Genomic DNA, 19,129 nt, shown 5'->3' on the forward strand with positions numbered 1-19,129 from the left:
CGGGCCGGGGAGGGCCGGGGCGAGGCTCGGGGGGGCCGGCGGGGCTCGGCGGGGGCCCGGGCGCCATGAGCCTGGTGATCCGCAACGCGCAGCGCGCCGTGGCCGTGCGCCGGGCCCCGCTGCGCCGCGCCGTGTGCGCCCTGCGGGCCGCGCTGGGCGCCTCCCGCTTCGACGTGGCGCTGGTGTGCGCCGGCAACGGGCTGATGCGGCGGCTGAACGGCGCCTACCGGCAGCGCCCGGAGCCCACCGACGTGCTCTCCTTCCCCGTCCACCGGGTGGCGGCGGGCGAGCTGCCGCGGCCGCGCTGCCGCCACGAGTACGACCTGGGGGACATCTTCCTGGGGGTGGAGTACATCGAGCAGCAGTGCCGCCGCGACGGGGGCGACTTCGAGAGCGTCCTGACGGTGAGCCCCGGCCGTGGCCGTGCGGGCAGCCGCCTCCTCCTGCCGCCCCTCGGGGGGGTGCTCGCCGGGAGCCCTTCGCGTTGGCCTTCTGGAGCACCGTGCTTCGGCGGCAGCTCGCGGTGGTGTTTTTCTGAGGTGGAGAATGATAGCATTTTGCTCGGAGGGGGGCGTGATTTGAAACAAAACTACGTGCAAGTGCTTCCAGGTGCCTGCTGCTCCGTTAGAAGGACAGAAGACTGCCTGAACCCATCGCCTCCCTCAGGGTTTCAGTTCAGTGTTCACAGGATCACAGAGTTGTAGGGGTTGGAAGGGACCTCGAGAGATCACCGGGTCCAACCCCCCTGCCAAAGCAGGTTCCCTAGAGCAGGCTGCCCGGGTAGGCGTCCAGACGGGCCTTGAATATCTCCAGAGAAGGAGACTCCACAACCTCCCTGGGCAGCCTGTACCAGTGCTCCGTCACCCTCACCGTGAAGAAGTTCTTTAGGTTTGGGAGTTAGATTTGTAACATCTACCCTTTGTTCTTGCACAGGTGACCGCAGCCCACGGATTGTGTCACTTGCTCGGCTACCAGCACAACACAAAGTCGGAGTGGCAACAGGTACCTTTGCACGGGGAGGATGCATGGTGCCCAAACGCTGTCAGGTCTTGCACCATAACAAAACTGAAAGGATTTCCCTTTCTCATATCTCCTGTGAGGGAGTGACCCCCAAGTCCTGCCCGTCATGGACGGCTCTGCAGAGCTTTGGTCTACATTGGTGCAGTTGTGCTGGTTGTCACACAGGTGTTGAGGCACTGCAAGTAGAGCTGTAGAGCCACCACTCTGCTGTTCAGCCCTGGTTACTCAGCAGCCAATTTCTCCCCTGTGCTCTCCTCCCGCAGATGTACCAGAAGGAGGAGGAGATCCTGGAGAAGCTGAACCAACTCACAGGCGCCAGCCTCCGGCCCCTGACCGCAGGCCTCTTCTGAGGGGCTGGGGCTGTCGCTCCTCTGCCCGCACCCTAAGGGGCCGGGCTGCTGCAGGGGCCACCCCGGACGTGTCGCAGTGATGGCAGTGCACAACCACGGCCTCCTGTTGCTGCTGCTGCTTGGCCTGGCTGCACTGGCCCACCCGCCTCCCACTGCTGCCCAGCCGCCACCTGCTGCCCTCCGTGCTGGCCACACTGTCACCTCGCTGCCCGCCGCTGCTGCTGCGCCACGCACCCGGTGAGGAGCAGTCCGTCGTCCCCGGTCCGCCCTCTGAGGCAGTGCCTGCCACCCTGGCCCAGCCAGAGCTGTCCCTTGGGTCGGGGCCCCCTCCCTCACTGTCTCTGCTCGTCCTGTGAAGCTATCAGAGGTGTGATAGTGCCCAGGGGGTACCCTGGGTCCCCCCTCTGCAGCAGCTGGCAGCACCTCTTGGAGATGGGCTCCTGGGCACATAAAAGGCCTTCTTCACCCTATGGTTTTGTTTGCGTCGTGTCTGGAAGATCGTGCTGTCATAGCTGTCCTGCTCTGGATGCTGCCTGGGGTGTCAGCCCTTCTGGCTGCCGGCCCCAAGAGCTGTCTGTCTGTCTTTCCTGTGACAAGTGACAGCCTTTCTCCCTTGTCCCATCTGAACAGGTCCTCCCATGTCAGCATTCGAGTCTCAGGAATTAGTCTGAGTGATGTGTCCGTTGTTTCATTGCCCTCGTCACACACAACATCGCTCTCAGGGTGTGCAAGACACTCAGGGTGTTCGCTTCACGTCCTCTCTGAATCCTCCCTTGCCACAGGAGAGGCCCGTGACACAAGCTGCTGTGCTAACTGTCAGGAGGACCTCAACAAGAGGAGAGCCAGACAGGGGCATCGTGCCTGCTCTGCTGGGGCATGTCATGGGGCCCTCTGCCCATGCAGCACATGCTGCTCGGCCTTCTCCTTCTTCCACTCCCTTCCATCTCCTGAATATCACAGACTCATGAAAGAGGAAGAATTTCCCACCCATTAGTCATGCCACATGATTGCCTGAAGTTATGATGTTGTTTTGTTCTCTCCAGATACCTTTTGTATGACGTAAATCCTCCTGAAGGGTTCAACCTTCGCAGAGATGTCTATATTCGTATCGCTTCACTTCTAAAGACTTTGCTGAAAAGTGAAAATTGGGTGTTAGTTCTGCCTCCTTGGGGACGTCTTTATCACTGGCAGAGCCCAGACATTCTTCAGGTTCGAATCCCTTGGTCTGAGTTTTTTGATATCCCAAGCCTCAATAGGAACATCCCTGTCATTGAATATGAGCAATTCCTTGCAGGTAAAGTATGGAATAATACAATCCACAATTTACTAAACATTTAAGGTGTTTTCTTCACAGGTTTATTCTTACATGTGCTTTTATCCTTATACGTGTGAAATAAAATATGTTAAAGGTGGCAGGAGGAGGAATGGTAATGAATCATGCTGAGTGACAAACCACTGGGGAAAAAATAACCTAATTATTTGGCAGATCACTTGACTCACCATTTAGCACTTTTGTTCCCTCGACTTCCTATGGGCCCTTGAGAGGTGCCCATAAAAAGTCAGATAGTTCTGCATAATTTTGGCCATAGTAACAACCCTACAAGGAGAGAGAGGCCGCCTGCGAAATACAAAGAAGCCACCTTTTTCTGGAGATGGTTGGACGGTAAAAGCTGTAAAGTAGGATCTTCAGGGAAATGACTTTTCAGCATCGATGCTACATATACCCAAATACACTTCCCCTGCTTTTTGTGTATAAAATGGTTTGTAGGAGAAAGACTTTCCCTAAGAGCATGGAAGCAATGAGTTTGCTTCCTTTAGGATTTAATGCCACATATAGTTAACCACCAAATGCCAAAATCTGCAAGTGTCACAAACGTCTTCAGCAAAGGAAATAAAAACCACCAAATGTCATACCTCTGCAAAGCTCTCTGAAGGGATCCTTATCCACCACCTTTCAGGGCAAATAATTTGGAAACCCTGAAATGTAGAGGAAGAAGGGTAAGAGGGGCACGTATGCATCATTCTCCTGGAGGCGCTTTTCCTGTAGCAGCTACCCATGGCATCAAAAACCTCTGTGCTTCATCTGATTATGAAGAGAATCAAACTCAAACCTTACATGAATCAAAAGTAAAAATAATCTAGTGATAGAAAACAGAGGCGCAAAGAAAGCACGTGGAGGAATGTGAACAAAGGCAGGAGGACTTGTTTTTGTTCTACAGAAGGTGTGTTTTAACCAGCTTTTAAAGTTACACTTTGTCGGTGATTCATTTCTACTGGCACAATAAGTCACACATAGCTATGTACCAGTAACAGGTTGCCACATCCCCTTTCCTTTTTTATAGGGAAACGTGAGGGAGAGACTAGTGTCATGTTAGCATTTCCAGTATATTTTTAATGATGAATAATGCTACTTTGTACCTTTTATCATGTGTTTTTTCATGCTTGTAAATACTTTTTTTTGCCTCCTGCTTAGAGTCAGGTGGGCCCTTTATTGAACAGATTTACGTCCTGCAAAGCTACGCAGAAGGATGGAAAGAAGGAACATGGGAGGAAAAAATAGATGAGAGGCCTTGCATTGATCAGCTTATGTATTCCAAAGACAAGTATGAGTACTACAGGTAACATCTAGCAGCCTTTTCAGGTTTTTTTCTTGTATTTATGAAAAAATTGCCCACTTTAATGGAATAGACTTGTGTGGTTATTGTAGTGTTGTCTGTGAATCTCTGGGTGCTTGGAGTTAATTTTGTTTTTAAAACCCCATTAATATCAAAATGTCATAGTGTTACTAGGAAATCTAATTTTAGGAAGTCATAATTTCATACAAAAACACTATAAAGGAGCTGTGGGGTTTATTTACCTTATATATCACCTTTCTAGGGTGTACTGCTGATTTGTTTCATTATATGTATGGCATTAATTTAAAGTACAAGCCTGTGAAACAAAGCCTTTTTTTTCTGTTTCAGGGGATGGTTCTGGGGTTATGAAGAAACACGGGGCCTAAATGTGTCTTGCTTGTCTGTCCAAGGATCTGCCTCTATTGTGGCTCCCATCCTTTTGAAAAATACCTCAGCACAGTGAGTTGCTTTCTGTTACTATATATTGTTGTATCGCATGCCCACAAGCCCATTGTCAGGTGGGAAGAACAAGAACTTACGGACTGTGTCCACTGTTGTGGCATTTCATCACTGAGTTACAGTGGTCCATTAAAATCATTACAAAAGGAATTTGCACTCTAAAAGACACATAACTGTATGTTATGTTAAATGTTGCAGTGCTAACAACTAAGAAGAAATACCCTTGAGCTCTTCTTAATTCTTCTTTGTTCAGGTAGCTAAATGTACTTGTTACCCTGTGTTTAGCTCTTCTTCCTTTATGCTTCGATGCTGTGTCAAGAGGCAGCGAACAGAGCAGAATCAGTGTTTCCCAAGTCCTCATCTCAGATCATGAGGTGGTGCAGTGCCTGGTCTCATGTGATATCCATTCTCTGTAGTATAAGCTGGGTTTATAGAAAGCAAGCAGCATGTTTTGTCTTTCTCCTCTGAGGTGCAGAGATGCCTCTAGAATGATCACAGGAAAGGGAAGCTCCTACATGAAGCATGCTTATGTTGTCCCAGTAGCAGAGCATTTTCAGTCAGTTGTGATCCTATAAGAAATTACAGCAAATAAAAGCTACTGGGATTCGGGGGAGAACAGGAAAAGGAAATCATCGCTGTCTATGAGTACATCAGGGGAATAAATCCGTAGGAGAAACACAAACTGTAAACTGAAGTGTAGTTTTGTCATGAGGGCAAGTACAGCCAAAAATATAACATCGATACAGATTAATTGGAAATGTTACGAAGGTTCTCAGCAGAGCAGAGGTTGCCCTGTCCCAGGTGCGTGTTCTCTAATTCAGAGGTCCATATTCTCCAATTTATTTTACGTAAGCATTCATTAATTCTGTTTTTTGTAATAACTTGCTACTAAGTTGTCCAGTACTGACATCAATTTTACTGCTGTGTTGCATCCCAGAACTCACCAACATGTGTTTTTAGAAGATTGACGTCAGATTGGCCACGTTGCAATCCTCTGATACTGAGGCAGTTGAAGCGAGAAGTTGGATACTAGAGTTAGTGGCACTGTTGCTTCGAGTTATTTTACAACTGTTGGGTGAATGCTTCCTGGTTTGGCCATTTGTTAATTCACTTTGTCTCACTGTCTCGTAGGCACAGGACCTATGGGCACTCAGTTTGACACATCCTTTAATGAGTTTTCTGTGAAAAGTAGTTTTGGCATGCGAATTTTTCCAGTTACTCCACCTACCAGATGGCTCCAAAAAAATTACATTCTCTGTTTCTGTCAAGACATTGTCATCTCTAAATGCTTGTTAAGCTTTTAATTTCCTTTTTCTTTGTATTGGAAGGAAGACTTGACATTAGACTGAAGTTCTTCATGGAATTTGTGAGCCTTTCAGTTTTCTTCACTTGGACGCAACTTCCTTATTTTTGCATAGGCCCCCTTTTTGAAGTTGCATGCAGCTGTGGTAGCTTTACTTCAGCCATTGTCGATCCTGTAGGATGTTGAAGATGAGTACATTATGGTCACTGTTACAGACCAGCTCTTCCACTGTGAGGTTTTGGTCCACGTCCATGTCTTATTGCTGCTCGAGACTATGTCAGGAGCCCTGCACAGTTGGTTCATGGTACTGCCTTTGGCAACATGTGAAACTGTAGTCTGTGCCCTGTATGACACTTGCCCAGACTATCTGAGGGTAGTTGGAGTCAACTGTGGCTATGCACTATAGTCTCTCTGATCTCCCATATTGCTCTTTTGGCCAGACAGTCAATTGTATGGGTCTAACACTGTATTATCATGCTTCAGGTCTAGTCACTTAGAGGAATCCTGCTGATAAATTTAGATTATTAATCTGATTCACCTCCAAGTTTCCTGTTAAATGCAGTGCTTCTTCTCCACCAGCACAGTCTAGTCTATTTTCCAGATTTTTTTGTAGCCTTATGTGCAAGTGCCTAGCTGATTTGCAACAGTGTTAATCTAAAGTCAATGAGTTATTTGCTTCCTCTCATTTTAGTAGAAGAAAATCCAGATAATGACATTGTGACCCCCTTCTGCAGAATCATTTCTTTCTGTTTGCTCATATTCAGTGTGCTCAGAGCACAAACCAAGCCTACATCCCATATATTCCCATATAGATCCCATATATTTGAGCATCCAAGCTCAAAGCTCTCAAAATCATCTTTGCTTCTTAGAACTTGGACAGTGCAGTTAAGTTTCCAGTACATGAATTGACTGCGAAAAGCATAGGCTGCTTTCATATCAGTGAAAAATTTTCGTTTAAAATTTCTGCTTGCTTGTTAACATGTTTTTCTGTTGTCTATATGTTCTTTGATCCGTTGTTTTACTGTAGGGTATTTTATTCCACGCATAGAAACACCTCTTTTGTGCGTGGGTGGGAACACCTCAGGTGCTTTTGGGCTAAACATCATCTTACAAGTCACACTCCCTGTTGGCAGTCTTACTTCCCCAATAGCTGCTACTCTGAGGACTACGTGTGGGATCGTTATTGCTTGTTTGTGTTTAAACATCCCATTGAAGAGTAACATTTCTAAAGGAAGAGAGCAGCAATACACAGTGGCATTACTGCATTCTCTCCTCAGCAGGCTCTGGGTCACAATTTGCATTATACGCTGTAGATTGGCACCCTGTCACTCATTCCCATTGCACTGTTTCCAAATAGATCGTGGTCTGTGCTTTATCCTAGCAGCTGTATAAAGAAACATCATAACATGAATTCTGTTCTTCAGGAAACTACATTCCGTTTTACAATTTTTAATAGGTCAGTGATGTTAGACAGAGCTGAAAACCTTCTTCATGACCACTATGGAGGGAAAGATTATTGGAACGTGAGTATTCTCCAGTTAGCTTCTCTAAATTTTCTATTCAGTTTTGATAAAAATTCAGTAACCAGTATGTGCTTCTGTTTTGCCTTGGTTTTATTCTCTTGAAAGTAACTTGTGTCTTATGTTTCAGCAGTGTAGCTGCTGTGGATTAATGTAACTGATAGTGCTCAATACTGTTATAGCTCTGTCTCTCTCTTTCTTTGATGGCAATATTTCTACAGGTGTAGAATTTTATGACTATGTTAGAGGTTAGAGCCATAGGAAAATAGAACATCATTTGGGGTGCTTGATATGGTTAAAATTTCTAAGAGGAAGTGACTCTCATGATATTAAGAAACAAATTACATAGACCTCAGTCCTGTAAGATATAAATATCTGTCTGTTTGCTTGATATATGGCATATTTTTCAGAAATGGACCAAACAGTAGTTTAATAATTACAAATTTTCCATAGATAATGACTTTCCAAACAGAGAAATGTGACTCATGTATCATTTCTGAGCATGACACGTAGTCCTGTAAAAGCAGAAATGAAATCCATATGGATCCATAATACACATTTCTTAACAGTGGCACTTTAAACATCGCCTCAACAATTAAAATTTGTCTCAAAAATATTTATAACATTCTGGAAAATATTCTTTTTTCTTGTATTTTAACTTCAACTCCCTGCGTGATTCTGTTTATTTTTGAAGATACTGACAGTGATTTTTTTTTTTCCAAAACTTAGAATCACAAAAAAATTTAGTCTGGGAGGTACCCAGTTGGCCCTGCCTTGAAGGCTGCACTCCAGCACTAGATTCAGGGAGCAGAAGCAAAATGTGTAGGTAGTTGGAAAGAACAACAGCATCACACGTGCAAATTTGAAACAAATACTTTAACGAACTAGCCAGATACAGAAAGCATCCACTTTAGAAAGTGTGTCAGTGGAGGCTCACACATTCATCTGTGTTCTCTTTTACATACACTGTTGCAGAATGAGTATTCATCCAGAACAGCTGCTGTCAGAGGAGAGTTTTCTGCCCAAGAACAACCTGGCTTGGCATACTGCATGGGTGCCAAACATGACATGGCAATTACACAGTCCATGAAGATGAAGTTTAGAGTTGTCTGACATGGGTATAGAGTTAAAGATGTTTGTTCTCCCCAGCGAACTGCACTACCAAGGGTTGCTTATACACATTTCTGCTGCCTCAGGGTATAGTGTCTTCATCACATCTTGGATAAAGCACCTGATGTCTTTACTCAGCAGGTTCATATTGTGTTGGCATATTACTTTTTGTAGTAACGGAGGGAAAAAGTCGGTCCCTGAACTGCAGCATGAGTATTCTGCAGCAGACAGCATGTACATCCTCCCTTAATATGAACGTTTTGCTAGAGGATTTAGGGTGAGATTAGAAAGGCAGTGCTGATCTCTTTAAAGATGCTAGAAGAGTATCTTGAACGCTCTGTGTATGTGAAGCTATCTCCATTTATTCATTTTTAGCTCTCCCTTTTTCTGACTCAGCATCTGCTCTTATTCCAACAGACCCGTCGAAGTATGGTGTTTGCTAAACACCTGCGTGTAGTGGGAGATGAGTTTAGAAACAAGTATCTTCAATCCACAGATGAGGCAGACAGGACTCATTACAATGAGGACTGGACACAGATGAAGGTAAAATCCTAACAGTTTCCCATAACAAATGTAATAAGTCGTTTTTATTTGCCATGCACTGCAGGGATTATTGACAGATATGCACAAACCTAGCTCTCCCTGCTCAGAGCATGGTGGACATGCATGTTCCTACTCTCTTTTCTTCTCCGTGTGTGACATGAGTTACTGGAATCTGTTGAGAATTGGCTGACTGGCCTGGGTGCCAAATTTCTGTTACCCTCTTTTCACTATCCTTAGATTTCTTCTTGTGTTCAGCATCATCTGTGGGTGTAAAGTTCAGCTGCAAACTTCCAGTTGTGGATTTGGTCAAGGAGAGCAATTTTTCCTTTCAAAGATTTTGCACCATAATTTGTCTTGTGTGATGCAGGCCACCCAAGGTCAAAATGCTGCAATAAGTGTCCCAAAATACTGCTGAATACTGAATTACTTATAGTAATTCAGACATTATATATCCATATTCCCAGGCCTTTTCAGTGTGAATGAGTAGTGGCACTCTTAAGTATTGAAGGGTATTGATCTTTCTCTCTTAGGTCAAGATGGGCACAGCTCTAGGTGGTCCATACCTTGGGGTTCATCTCAGAAGGAAAGACTTCATCTGGGGTCACAGAGAAGATGTGCCTTCGCTGCAAGGAGCAGTAAAGAAAATCCGCAGCCTCTTGGAAGCATATAAACTTGAAAAAGTTTTCATAGCCACTGATGCTGTTGAGGAAGGTAGGCAAATTATAGTCTGTTTGGGATTGATAACTTTTTGAGAATGAGTGTAGTAATTACCAATTTGTTTTTGTAAATGATTAGAAGTTCACATCTCCATTATTGAACAGGATTGGGCAAGTAGCTGTTTCCTTCCAACATGAGTAGTTGGCATCAAACCGTTTGTTCGGCATTTCCCATAGGGGCTTTGGCAGTCTCTGCAATGGGAGATTGGGAATTGAATAAAGCAACGTCATCTTTGCCTGTTCCTCCTCTTCTTTCTTCCATCCCACCTTTTTTTCTTTGCATTTCAGAGAGTTGTGCATACAGCTGGGAAGGGGCTTCTGAAACTTCACACCCAGCTTCCCACTTGGCTGTCCTCAACATCAGACTGGGGCAGCCCTGGCTGTGTGTGGCCAAGGCTTAGAACCCCCCCGAGCGTGGGCCTGCCCCTGGGCCTTATCCTGTGCTTGCACCTCCTTTACAGTAGTATCTAGGGATCTGTTTCAATACATGATGTGAGAATACCCCTGCAGGGGATTGTATCTGTGAACTAATCTTAAGTTTGGTGTTATTACAGGCCTCTTGATACAGCTGCCCTGTAGGAGCAGACAGTGAGACTAGTAGCTGTGTCCATTCTACCTCATGCAGGTTTCCTCATCCTGTGAGATTTGCCCCCCTCAGCAGCATGTTTCTGCCCCACTGACTCCAGCCCCTGCCTACAGTACTGTGATGCTTGGCAAGCATATTGTACAGTGTGTAGGTAGATTTTCATTTTGCTTGCTTTGTAACTGTTCACCCAGGGTTTCTTTAAAGACTAAAATGTTATGACAGCAGCAAGTTGCGCTTTCTGATACAAATTTTCGGTTTTTGCTTCTTCAGAGATTGAATTGCTCAAAACACTGCTGCCTGAGATGGTGAGGTTTGAACCTAGCTGGAAGGAGCTAGAACTCTACAAAGATGGGGGGATGGCTGTGATTGACCAGTGGATCTGTGCACATGCAAGGTAGTGAATTTGCCTTTTCTTTGAGGAGCCAAATTTTACTGTCATAAACCTGAATATTATTTTTGACACAGATATAGTTGTCTACAAATCTCTTATTTAAATTTTATTTAAATTAATTGGACTGAAATCAATTACGTGTATTTTAAAAATTAGGCACCTTCACAAACCCTTTCTCATTTTTTCACAGGTATTTTATAGGCACCTCAGTTTCAACATTTTCCTTCCGGATCCATGAAGAAAGGGAGATCTTGGGATTTGATCCAAAAACAACTTACAACCGGTTTTGCGGTGAAAAAGAGAAAAACTGTGAGCAGCCAACTCACTGGAAAATTGTGTACTGATATATAGAGAAATCCAAGGACTTTAATACTCTGGTGAGCTCAAGAGAATGAGGAAAGACTACAGGGAAATACATGCCTTTTACCAAACTACAACAAAGTCCTCTCCCCTCTTCTCTGTGTTTACTTGACATCTGCGTTTTGAAGCACAAGCAATATTCATCCTTTTATCCAGACACTGATGTGAGCAAGGAAAATGAAGTCAGCCTGGGATTCAGTTCTCAGCATAACTGTGATTACAGATGATACCATGCACTACAATTAAGATTTGAAAGGCAGAACTTTGTGCTGAAGCTGAGTAATGAATCAAGTCAAAGTTCTCTTCGGAGTTCTTAGGGAAGGAGAGGATCAAAGCTTAACTTCTATACATGTAACACAGCTGTGGTCCATACTCCATTTCTGTCTTTACCTGATTGGTTTTTGTTCAGTGTTTGCCTCTCTGCAAGAAGTATAGCTCATTTTTGTAAGCTGCACTGTGTGAGTTGCAGATTGTGCATAAACTCTGCAGTTCCTTAGGAAAATCTTCCCTTTTCAACTAGTAAGTTGTGAATATTCAAATTGTCTGATGCAGTCAATGCTCAGTAAAAAGAAGAGGGTGTGATACTTCTGTGTGAGCGCTATGCTGCGAGAAGCATAGCTTCACATAGCAGTCTCAGTGGGTCTGTGCTGAGAGAGGCACAAAGACTGGTTTTGGAGGGTGGTAAAATAAGTGTTGTTTCTTATGCTTTTTCTTCGCAGAGGAAGCTTTTCCGTACTGTCCTCTTAAGGGTGTATTCAGTTGGACTGATGCAAATGTCAGTACCTTTTGGGCATCACTCAGCTAAGTGACCATGATACTTTGCCAGGGAACATGCTAAAAGACCTTTCAAGTTTCCGTATCGGTTAAATAGATCATCCCAGTAGTTCATCAAATGAATGTTCTGAGTTTCTGCTTTCAGTTTTCAGAAGGGAGCAAACTGAAGAAAATTAAAAACAACAAAGGCCACTGGGCCACAAAATAACGTGTGTAAGCTGAGCAGTTAGGTACTTTGCAGGTGATAGTGCACTCCAGTGGAGACAGCTGGCTGGTAGTACATTGGAAGAGCACTGTGCTACACCAGAGGGAAAGTGCAGCTCCTTTTTGAGTAATGCTTTTTAGGTAGAAATTCTAGTTTTTGCAGTCTCCTGCCATTCAGGTTTGACTGCTAGGAAGTATTCTTCATTTTGTGCTTCAGGTGGGTCTTTTGCCCTGCAGATGCACATGGCTCTGCAAAACAGGAGAAACTTTTTTTCAAAAGTGGACCTGGAGAGAGGTTTCAAGAGGTGAGTCAGATGTTTTTCCTAAATTCAGTTTTACTAGGTTACCTCCCTGTTAGTAGACCCTTCACTTTCTTTTTCCCTAGCTTGAGCAGGAGCACAGATATAACCCTTCTGCACTGTGCTTTGGATGTTTCATAGATGCTTCCAGACAATGAGGTTGTTTCCTTCTGTGCAACTGCAGTGAAAACTGTGAAGACTTCTCAGACAGTAGTAGCAACAGATATCCTGTTCTTACCAGCTGTTTATTTATCTCCTTGTTGCAGCTGAGTCTCTCTGGTGACAAAGTGGGGAACCCAACTAAAATCAGTGCCTTTGCCCACCAAGTCAAATGTTCTCGTTTAGCCTGTTTGCCATATAAAGCAATGGTAACATCTTACATCTAAGGAGTACCTCCATTCATTGAGGAAAAAATAAAAAGCTTTCTAGCATTTTATATATCTTCTCCGTGCTTCTTACTGCTTTCTAACTGTGCATTTTACTGTCTCATGATCTGGCTACTTAGCATTGGACTCTGTAATATAGGAGAAACTTGGATAAATCTTGCAAAAGTGTGGCCAGCGTTGGCCTTCTCAGTACTGGGAGACTGCATCTAGTAAATCTCAGTGCTTCCAACGAGAGAGTTATTGACAAAAAGGAGGGAGTCCAGAGGAAAGGTGCTAAAATGGTTGGTGGCTGGAGTACTTGGCATATGGGGAGAGGAGAAGGGAGCTGAGCTTTTTCAGCGTGGAGAAGGTGAAAGAGGGAACTGTTGGCTTTCACTGGATAATGGCAGATTGCAGACGATACCAAGTTGGGGGAAGTGTCAATCTGCCGGAGGGTAGAGGAGGCCCCGCAGAGGGACCTGGACGGGATGGGTCGATGGGCAGAGGCCAATGGGGTGAGGTTCAACATGGCTAAGTGCTGGGTCCTGCACTTTGGCCACAACAACCCCATGTAGCGCTACAGGCTTGGGGCAGAGTGGCTCAAAAGCTGTGCAGAGGTAAAGGACCTGGGAGTGTTGATCGATGCTCGCCTGAACATGAGCCGGCAGTGTGCCCAGGTGGCCAAGAAGGCCCATGGCATCCTGGCTTGTATCAGGAATAGTGCAGCCAGCAGGACCAGGGAGGTGATCGTTCCCTGTACTCTGCTCTGGTGAGGCCGCACCTCAAGTACTGTGTTCAGTTTTGGGCCCCTCACTACAAGAAGGACATCGAGGCCCTGGAACGTGTCCAGAGAAGGGCTACGAAGCTGGTGAAGGGCCTGGAACACAAGTCTTATGAGGAGCGGCTGAGGGAACTGGGATTGTTTAGTCTGGAGAAGAGGAGGCTCAGGGAGGCCTCATTGCTCTCTGCAACTACCTGAAAGGAAGGTGTGGGGAGCTGGGGGTCGGCCTCTTCTCATGGTTGGCCTCACAATCTTTTCCTGAATTTTCAACATTTCAACTGCCAAGTATGGTATCACCCAGATAGTAATTTGCAGGGCTTCCCCACGTTGGTTATTGTCAGTGGTGATCTTAGTCTTAATTAGCAGCCTCATCACCACTTCCTCATTTTCAGGGTAAAATACTTCTCATCTAATTTCTGATTCCTTAGTGGGGTACAAGGGTCTTAAGCTTTGTTTCTCGTCTGGCTGTGCCAAGCTTGTAAATTTTGGTTCACTATCTGGAACAGAATCACAAGCTGTCCAATCAGGAGATCCTTGTCTCCCCTCCTTTAATTTGGATCTCAAATTTTTTTTTGGTCTAACACATCTGACAGAGCTGCATGAAGTCACTGAGTGGTATGTTCAACAGTTAGTTATCTCTGCAAATAAATACCCTTATTTGTCCTTGCAAGGACTCAATTGTTTCATCATTTGCTTAATCAGCTGCCTGTCAGTGCAACACTAACACACTGGAATAACAATTTCCTTGAGTGTCAGCAAAAAGGGGGGGTTGCACCCCTCACAAATCATAGAATCATGGAGTCATGAAGGGTGGAAAAGACCTCCAAGATCATCTGGTCCAACCATCCCCCTACCAGCAATATCACCCACAAAACCGTGTCCTTAACCACTACGTCCAACCTTTCCTTAAACACCCCCAGGGCAGTGGATTCAGCCTGGATTCATGTTTGGGCCCACCCCGGCCCAGGTGCAGGACCTTGCGCTTGGCCTTGGTGAACTCCATGAGGTTCACATGGGCCCACCTCTCAGGCCTGCCCAGGGCCCTCTGGATGGCCCCTCTGCCCTCCAGCATGTCAACCGCACCACTCAGCTTGGTGTTGTCTGCCCTCTTGCAGAGGGCGCGCTCAATCCCACTGCTCATGTCACCGACAGAGATGTTAAATAATAGCGGTCCCAGTACAGACACCTTCGGGACATCTCTTGTTACTCATCTCCACCTGGACATTGAGCCACTGACCGCAACTTTTCAAGTGCATCCATCCAGCCAATTCCTTATCCACTGAGTGGTCCATCTGTGAAATCCTTGTCTCTTCCATGTAGAGACAAAGATATCATGTGGGACAGTGTCAAATGCTTTCCACAAATCTAGGTAGATGATGTCACTTGCTCTTCCCCAATTCATTAATACTGTAACCCCATCTTAGAAAGCTACCAGATCCATCAGGCACAATCTGCTGTTAGTGAAGCCATGTTGGCAGTCACCAATCACCTCCTTATTTTCCATGTACCTTAGCATAGTTCCCCAAAGGATCTGCTCCATGTTCTGGCCAGGGACAGAGGTGATCCAAAGGCATTCAATAGAACTTAGGTTGGTTTCCATAGGTCACCTCCATACAGTCATATTTGTCTCTTACTTTACGTGCAACTCCACCTCCTTGCATTCCTATCTCTCTGAAAGATCTACATTTTGGTCTTCCAGTCACACAAGTTTTCCCACCAAGCTTCTGAGATTCCTATGACATCATAACTCATACTGGGCATGGAGCTCTTCCTGTTCATTGTCCAGACTATGTGCGTTAGTATCCATGCACTTGAAGCAAGTGAAGAGCAGAGGCAGGGCCAAGAGCTGGAGGTCCCCTGCAGGCAGGGAGAAGCCAGGAGCCACCCAGTCTTCCATGCACATTCAGGTGGCCCCAGCAAACAGGCCACCTGCCATCTGCACTGGGTTGGGCTGGGTTGTTAACTTTCCCTGCAGCAGCCCATACAGTGCTGTGCTCTGCACTCGTAGCTAAAACAGCAATGGTATCACACTGGTGTTGTGTCTGCTGCTGAGCGGTGCTGGCACAGCATCAGGACTCTCTCTAACCCCCCTAGGGGTGGGCAAAGATGTGAGAAAAGAAACATCACCAGGGCAGCTGACCTAAACCAACCAAAGGGATATTCCATACCATATGATGTCACAGCAATAAAAGGTGGAAAAAGGAGGAAGAAGGGAGGGGTGGGCTCTCGTTGTGAAAATGTCTGTCCTCCTCCCGAACACCAGCTACGTGCGTTGAGGCCATGCTTCAAGGATGTGGTCAAGCATCGCTCATTTGTGGGAAGTAGAGAGTAATTTCTTTCCTCTGCACTTCCACATAGTCTTTACTTGTTTTGTTTAGTTTTCCCTTTCCCCCCTCCCTTTTCCCTTTCCTTTTTTCCCCTTTAGTTAAATTGTTAGTTTTTTAGTTAAATTGTTTAGTTAAATTGTTTAGTTAATAATAATCTTTCCTTAATAATTATTTTTTTTTCTTCCCTTTAATTAAATCATCCTTATCTCAACCCGTGAGTTGTTCTTTCCTTTACTTCTTCCCCTCCTCATCTAAGGAGGGGGAGTGAGAGAGCGGTTGTGGTGTTCAGCTGCCTAGCACGGTAAAACCACCACACCATCAGCACTGCACACAGCTCCAGCAGCACAGGTTGCTGGTTCCTGGGAGAGAGGGCCTCCTCTGCAATGTCCTACGGAGCCAGGATGACAGCACTAGTCACTGAAGTCTGGACAGACGCTTTCCTTCTGCAGCACTTAGTATGGTGATGGTCTGAGTCGCCAGGCTGGAGACAAAGCTACTGACATCATCCATCATGCTTTGAAGGGCTGGGAAAGTGAGGAGTGGAGGCAAGGTCAGAGGCCATGTCTGCTGGCACCCCAAGAACTGTTCCTGCTGTGGCCAGCGCCACCCAGCTCTTCCTGTGGTCAGGCAGGAGCAGGGGGCAATGAGACCAGCAGGAGGGGGCTGGCCCCAAACAAGCCCCTGAAATCTCTCTCCCCTCTGCCCACACCGCCCCTCTCCCGCACAAGCAGCAGAGCCCTCCGCGCCAGGGCAGGGGCTGGAGCTCCCAGCCCAGGGTCTTTCCCCCTCCCCACCAGCCTCCGCCGATACCCCACTGCCCTCACTCACCTTCGTAGATGATGGGGAGCTCCTCCTCGTGCCAATCCTCCACTTGCCTCGCAATGAGCCCTAGGCACACACAGTCTGTCACAAACCCTGCCCGCCAGCCCTTCCCAGCAGCACGGCTCCCCCCCCAGTGGCCCTGCCGGCCGGGCCACCTGCCCTCCTCCCCTCGGGCACAGAGGGACCCCGGGGCTCTGGCTCACCTATGAACCTGACCGCCTCCAGTCGCAAGGGCTGCTGCGGGCTCTGCAGGTAAGGCAGGCTCTGGCGCAGGTACCCATCCGTTCGCCAGCTGTTGTCCTCCAGCTGCACAAGGGAGAGCACAAGGGCATGGGGCTGGTGCAGACCGTCCCCCTCGGTGAGGCAGGCCCTGAATCCAGCACTGGCCTCCCCACCTTCACCTCCTGGGACACCCCCAAGGTGTCCTGGGCAGGCCTGAGAGGTGGGCCCACCAAGCGGTGGGTGGGAAGGGGCCTGCGGGGCTGGGTCACCAAACTTGTGGTGACAACGTCTGAGTGCCCAGACCCGTACACCTCTGTGTCTGGATTTCCGGGGCATAAGGAACTGGATGGATGGTCAACAGCAACTGTGATGCCCAGGTGGAAACCAGTGACGAGTGGTGTCCTCGAGGGGTCTGTACTGGGACCGCTATTATTTAACATCTCTGTCGGTGACATGAGCAGTGGGATTGAGTGCGCCCTCTGCAAGAGGGCAGACAACACCAAGCTGAGTGATGGTTGGACCAGATGATCTTGGAGGTCTTTTCCAGCCTTCATGATTCTATGATTCTACGATTTGTGAGGGGTGCAACCCCCCTTTTTGCTGTCACTCAAGGAAATTGTTATTCCAGTGCGTTAGCATTGCACTGGAGGCATAGCGGCTCTTTAGGAAGGACACGCTGGCAAGATGAGGAGGGGGTGTTGCCCTTCATGGGAGCAAGCAGATGGAGTGTGTGGAGCTCTGTCTGGAATGGCTGAGGAGCTGGCTGAGAGTTTACGGCTTAGGATGAAAGGGAGGAGAGGGAAAGGTGACATTAGAGTGGGTGCAGGCCACTTGACCAGGGAGAACAAGTAAATGAGGCCTTCTACAGACAGATAGGAGCCTGTTTGCAGGCACTGGTCCTCACCGGGGCCTTCGACCATCCTGATTGTCTGCTGGGGGGACAACACAGCAGGGCATATGCAATCCAGGAGGCTCCTGGCCTGCGTTGATATCTTCCTTCTCCACGCAATAGAGAAGCCAAGGCTTTAGGCGGCCTTGTCTGCAGTGACTGTGAGATGGTGGAGCTGAAAAACTTCCCTCTCTATTTCCACTCCTCAGGAGGCTGTGGAGAACAACGAGCTTGCCTCTTAGCCTTCTTTTCTCTGAACTAGACAACAACCCAAATGTCCTCAGCCTCTTCTCACAGGACATGCCTCCCAGTCCTTTTTTACCAGCTTTGTTGCCCTCTTCTGGACACATTCAGATGTTTTATTTTCCTTTTTAGATTGTGGAGCTCAGAACTGCACACCGTATTCAAGGTGGGGCCACACCAACACTAAGCAGAACAGGAGAATCACATATTTTACCAGCTGGCTATTTTATGTCGAATGCCCCAAAAGGCAGTTTTGAAATGCCCCAGCTGCCAGGGCAAACTGCTGGCTCATGTTGCACCCGCTGGTGACCAGTTCCCCCAGGTCCCTTTCTGCAGAGCTGTTCTCCAGCCGCTCGTCTCCCTCTGTGCACATGCGTCCAGCATCGCTCTGTCCCAGCTGCAGTTGCTAGCATTCGTACTGGTTGAATTTTTACAGCCTGAGAACAACCATCCTGACACAGGGACGTGCACCCACTGTGCCACATGGATGGGAGCTCATGAGGCTGCGCACAACATGTCCGGCACATCACCTGCGTGGCAAGGCTCAGCTCCTCCGTCTTCCCAGCACAGGGGGGTCCAGGCAGGAGAGATGGGGAGCCCTGCTCCTCTGCCAAGAATCGCCTTCCCCTTCCAGCGCCGCCCGCTCCAGCCCTGCTGCTGGGGACGTTTCACTGTCTCTGCTTGCCATCGTGTGGTAGAGGCACGCACTGGCCCTTGTCTGGGGAGAGCAGTCCTGCGGGAAGTGCGTCAGCCAGGGACGGCCAGGACAGTGACAGCACCCAGGGAGGGAAGTGCTCCTGTGGCAGGGACCAGAGCTGCTCCCCTCCTGCGCGGTGGGCACAGAGCTGCGCCAAGCTTGCTCAGAGGGGAGCGGGGCTAAGTTGAGGGTGCTTGTGGGGGCACGGGGCTGGTGTGAGTGCGTGTACAAGAGCAGGTCTGCTCTGTGGCTGCAAGGATGGCAATGGAGCTGACCTGAGCATACTCAGAGGGACACTCAACTTTGGGAGTGATAAAGCAGCTGTTCTCAGCAATGAGCACCTAGGAAATGAGTGGTTTTAGAGAGAAAGAGCAGGAAGAGAAGTCCAGCACTTCCCGCCCCTAGCCCAGCACGCTGATCCCTCTGCCCCTTAGGGGATAAGGCCATTCTGCCAAAGTCTGTTGCCAGATTCTCCTCTGCAGCACTGAGACGCAGGCCATGTACAGAAAGAGCCTCTTGCATCTCCAGAGGGG

The 19,129-nt window shown here is 47.5% G+C and overlaps 1 protein-coding gene across 1 annotated transcript; it reads left to right on the forward strand.

The window, feature by feature from the left end:
• Positions 1-13: 13 nt before the first annotated feature.
• Positions 14-12,686, forward strand: POFUT2 (protein O-fucosyltransferase 2). Its single transcript, XM_080600198.1, is given in 12 exon segments — positions 14-404; positions 934-1,002; positions 1,250-1,391; positions 1,394-1,607; positions 2,414-2,664; positions 3,844-3,988; positions 4,334-4,444; positions 7,204-7,270; positions 8,795-8,920; positions 9,451-9,631; positions 10,493-10,616; positions 10,804-12,686. Coding segments are annotated over 12 exon segments (1,923 nt in total). The 5' UTR covers positions 14-65; the 3' UTR covers positions 10,958-12,686.
• The last annotated feature ends 6,443 nt before the right edge of the window (positions 12,687-19,129 follow it).

The sequence above is a fragment of the Anser brachyrhynchus genome (assembly GCF_964034855.1).
Source record: "Anser brachyrhynchus genome assembly, chromosome: 7".
Taxonomy (NCBI): Eukaryota; Metazoa; Chordata; class Aves; order Anseriformes; family Anatidae; genus Anser; species Anser brachyrhynchus.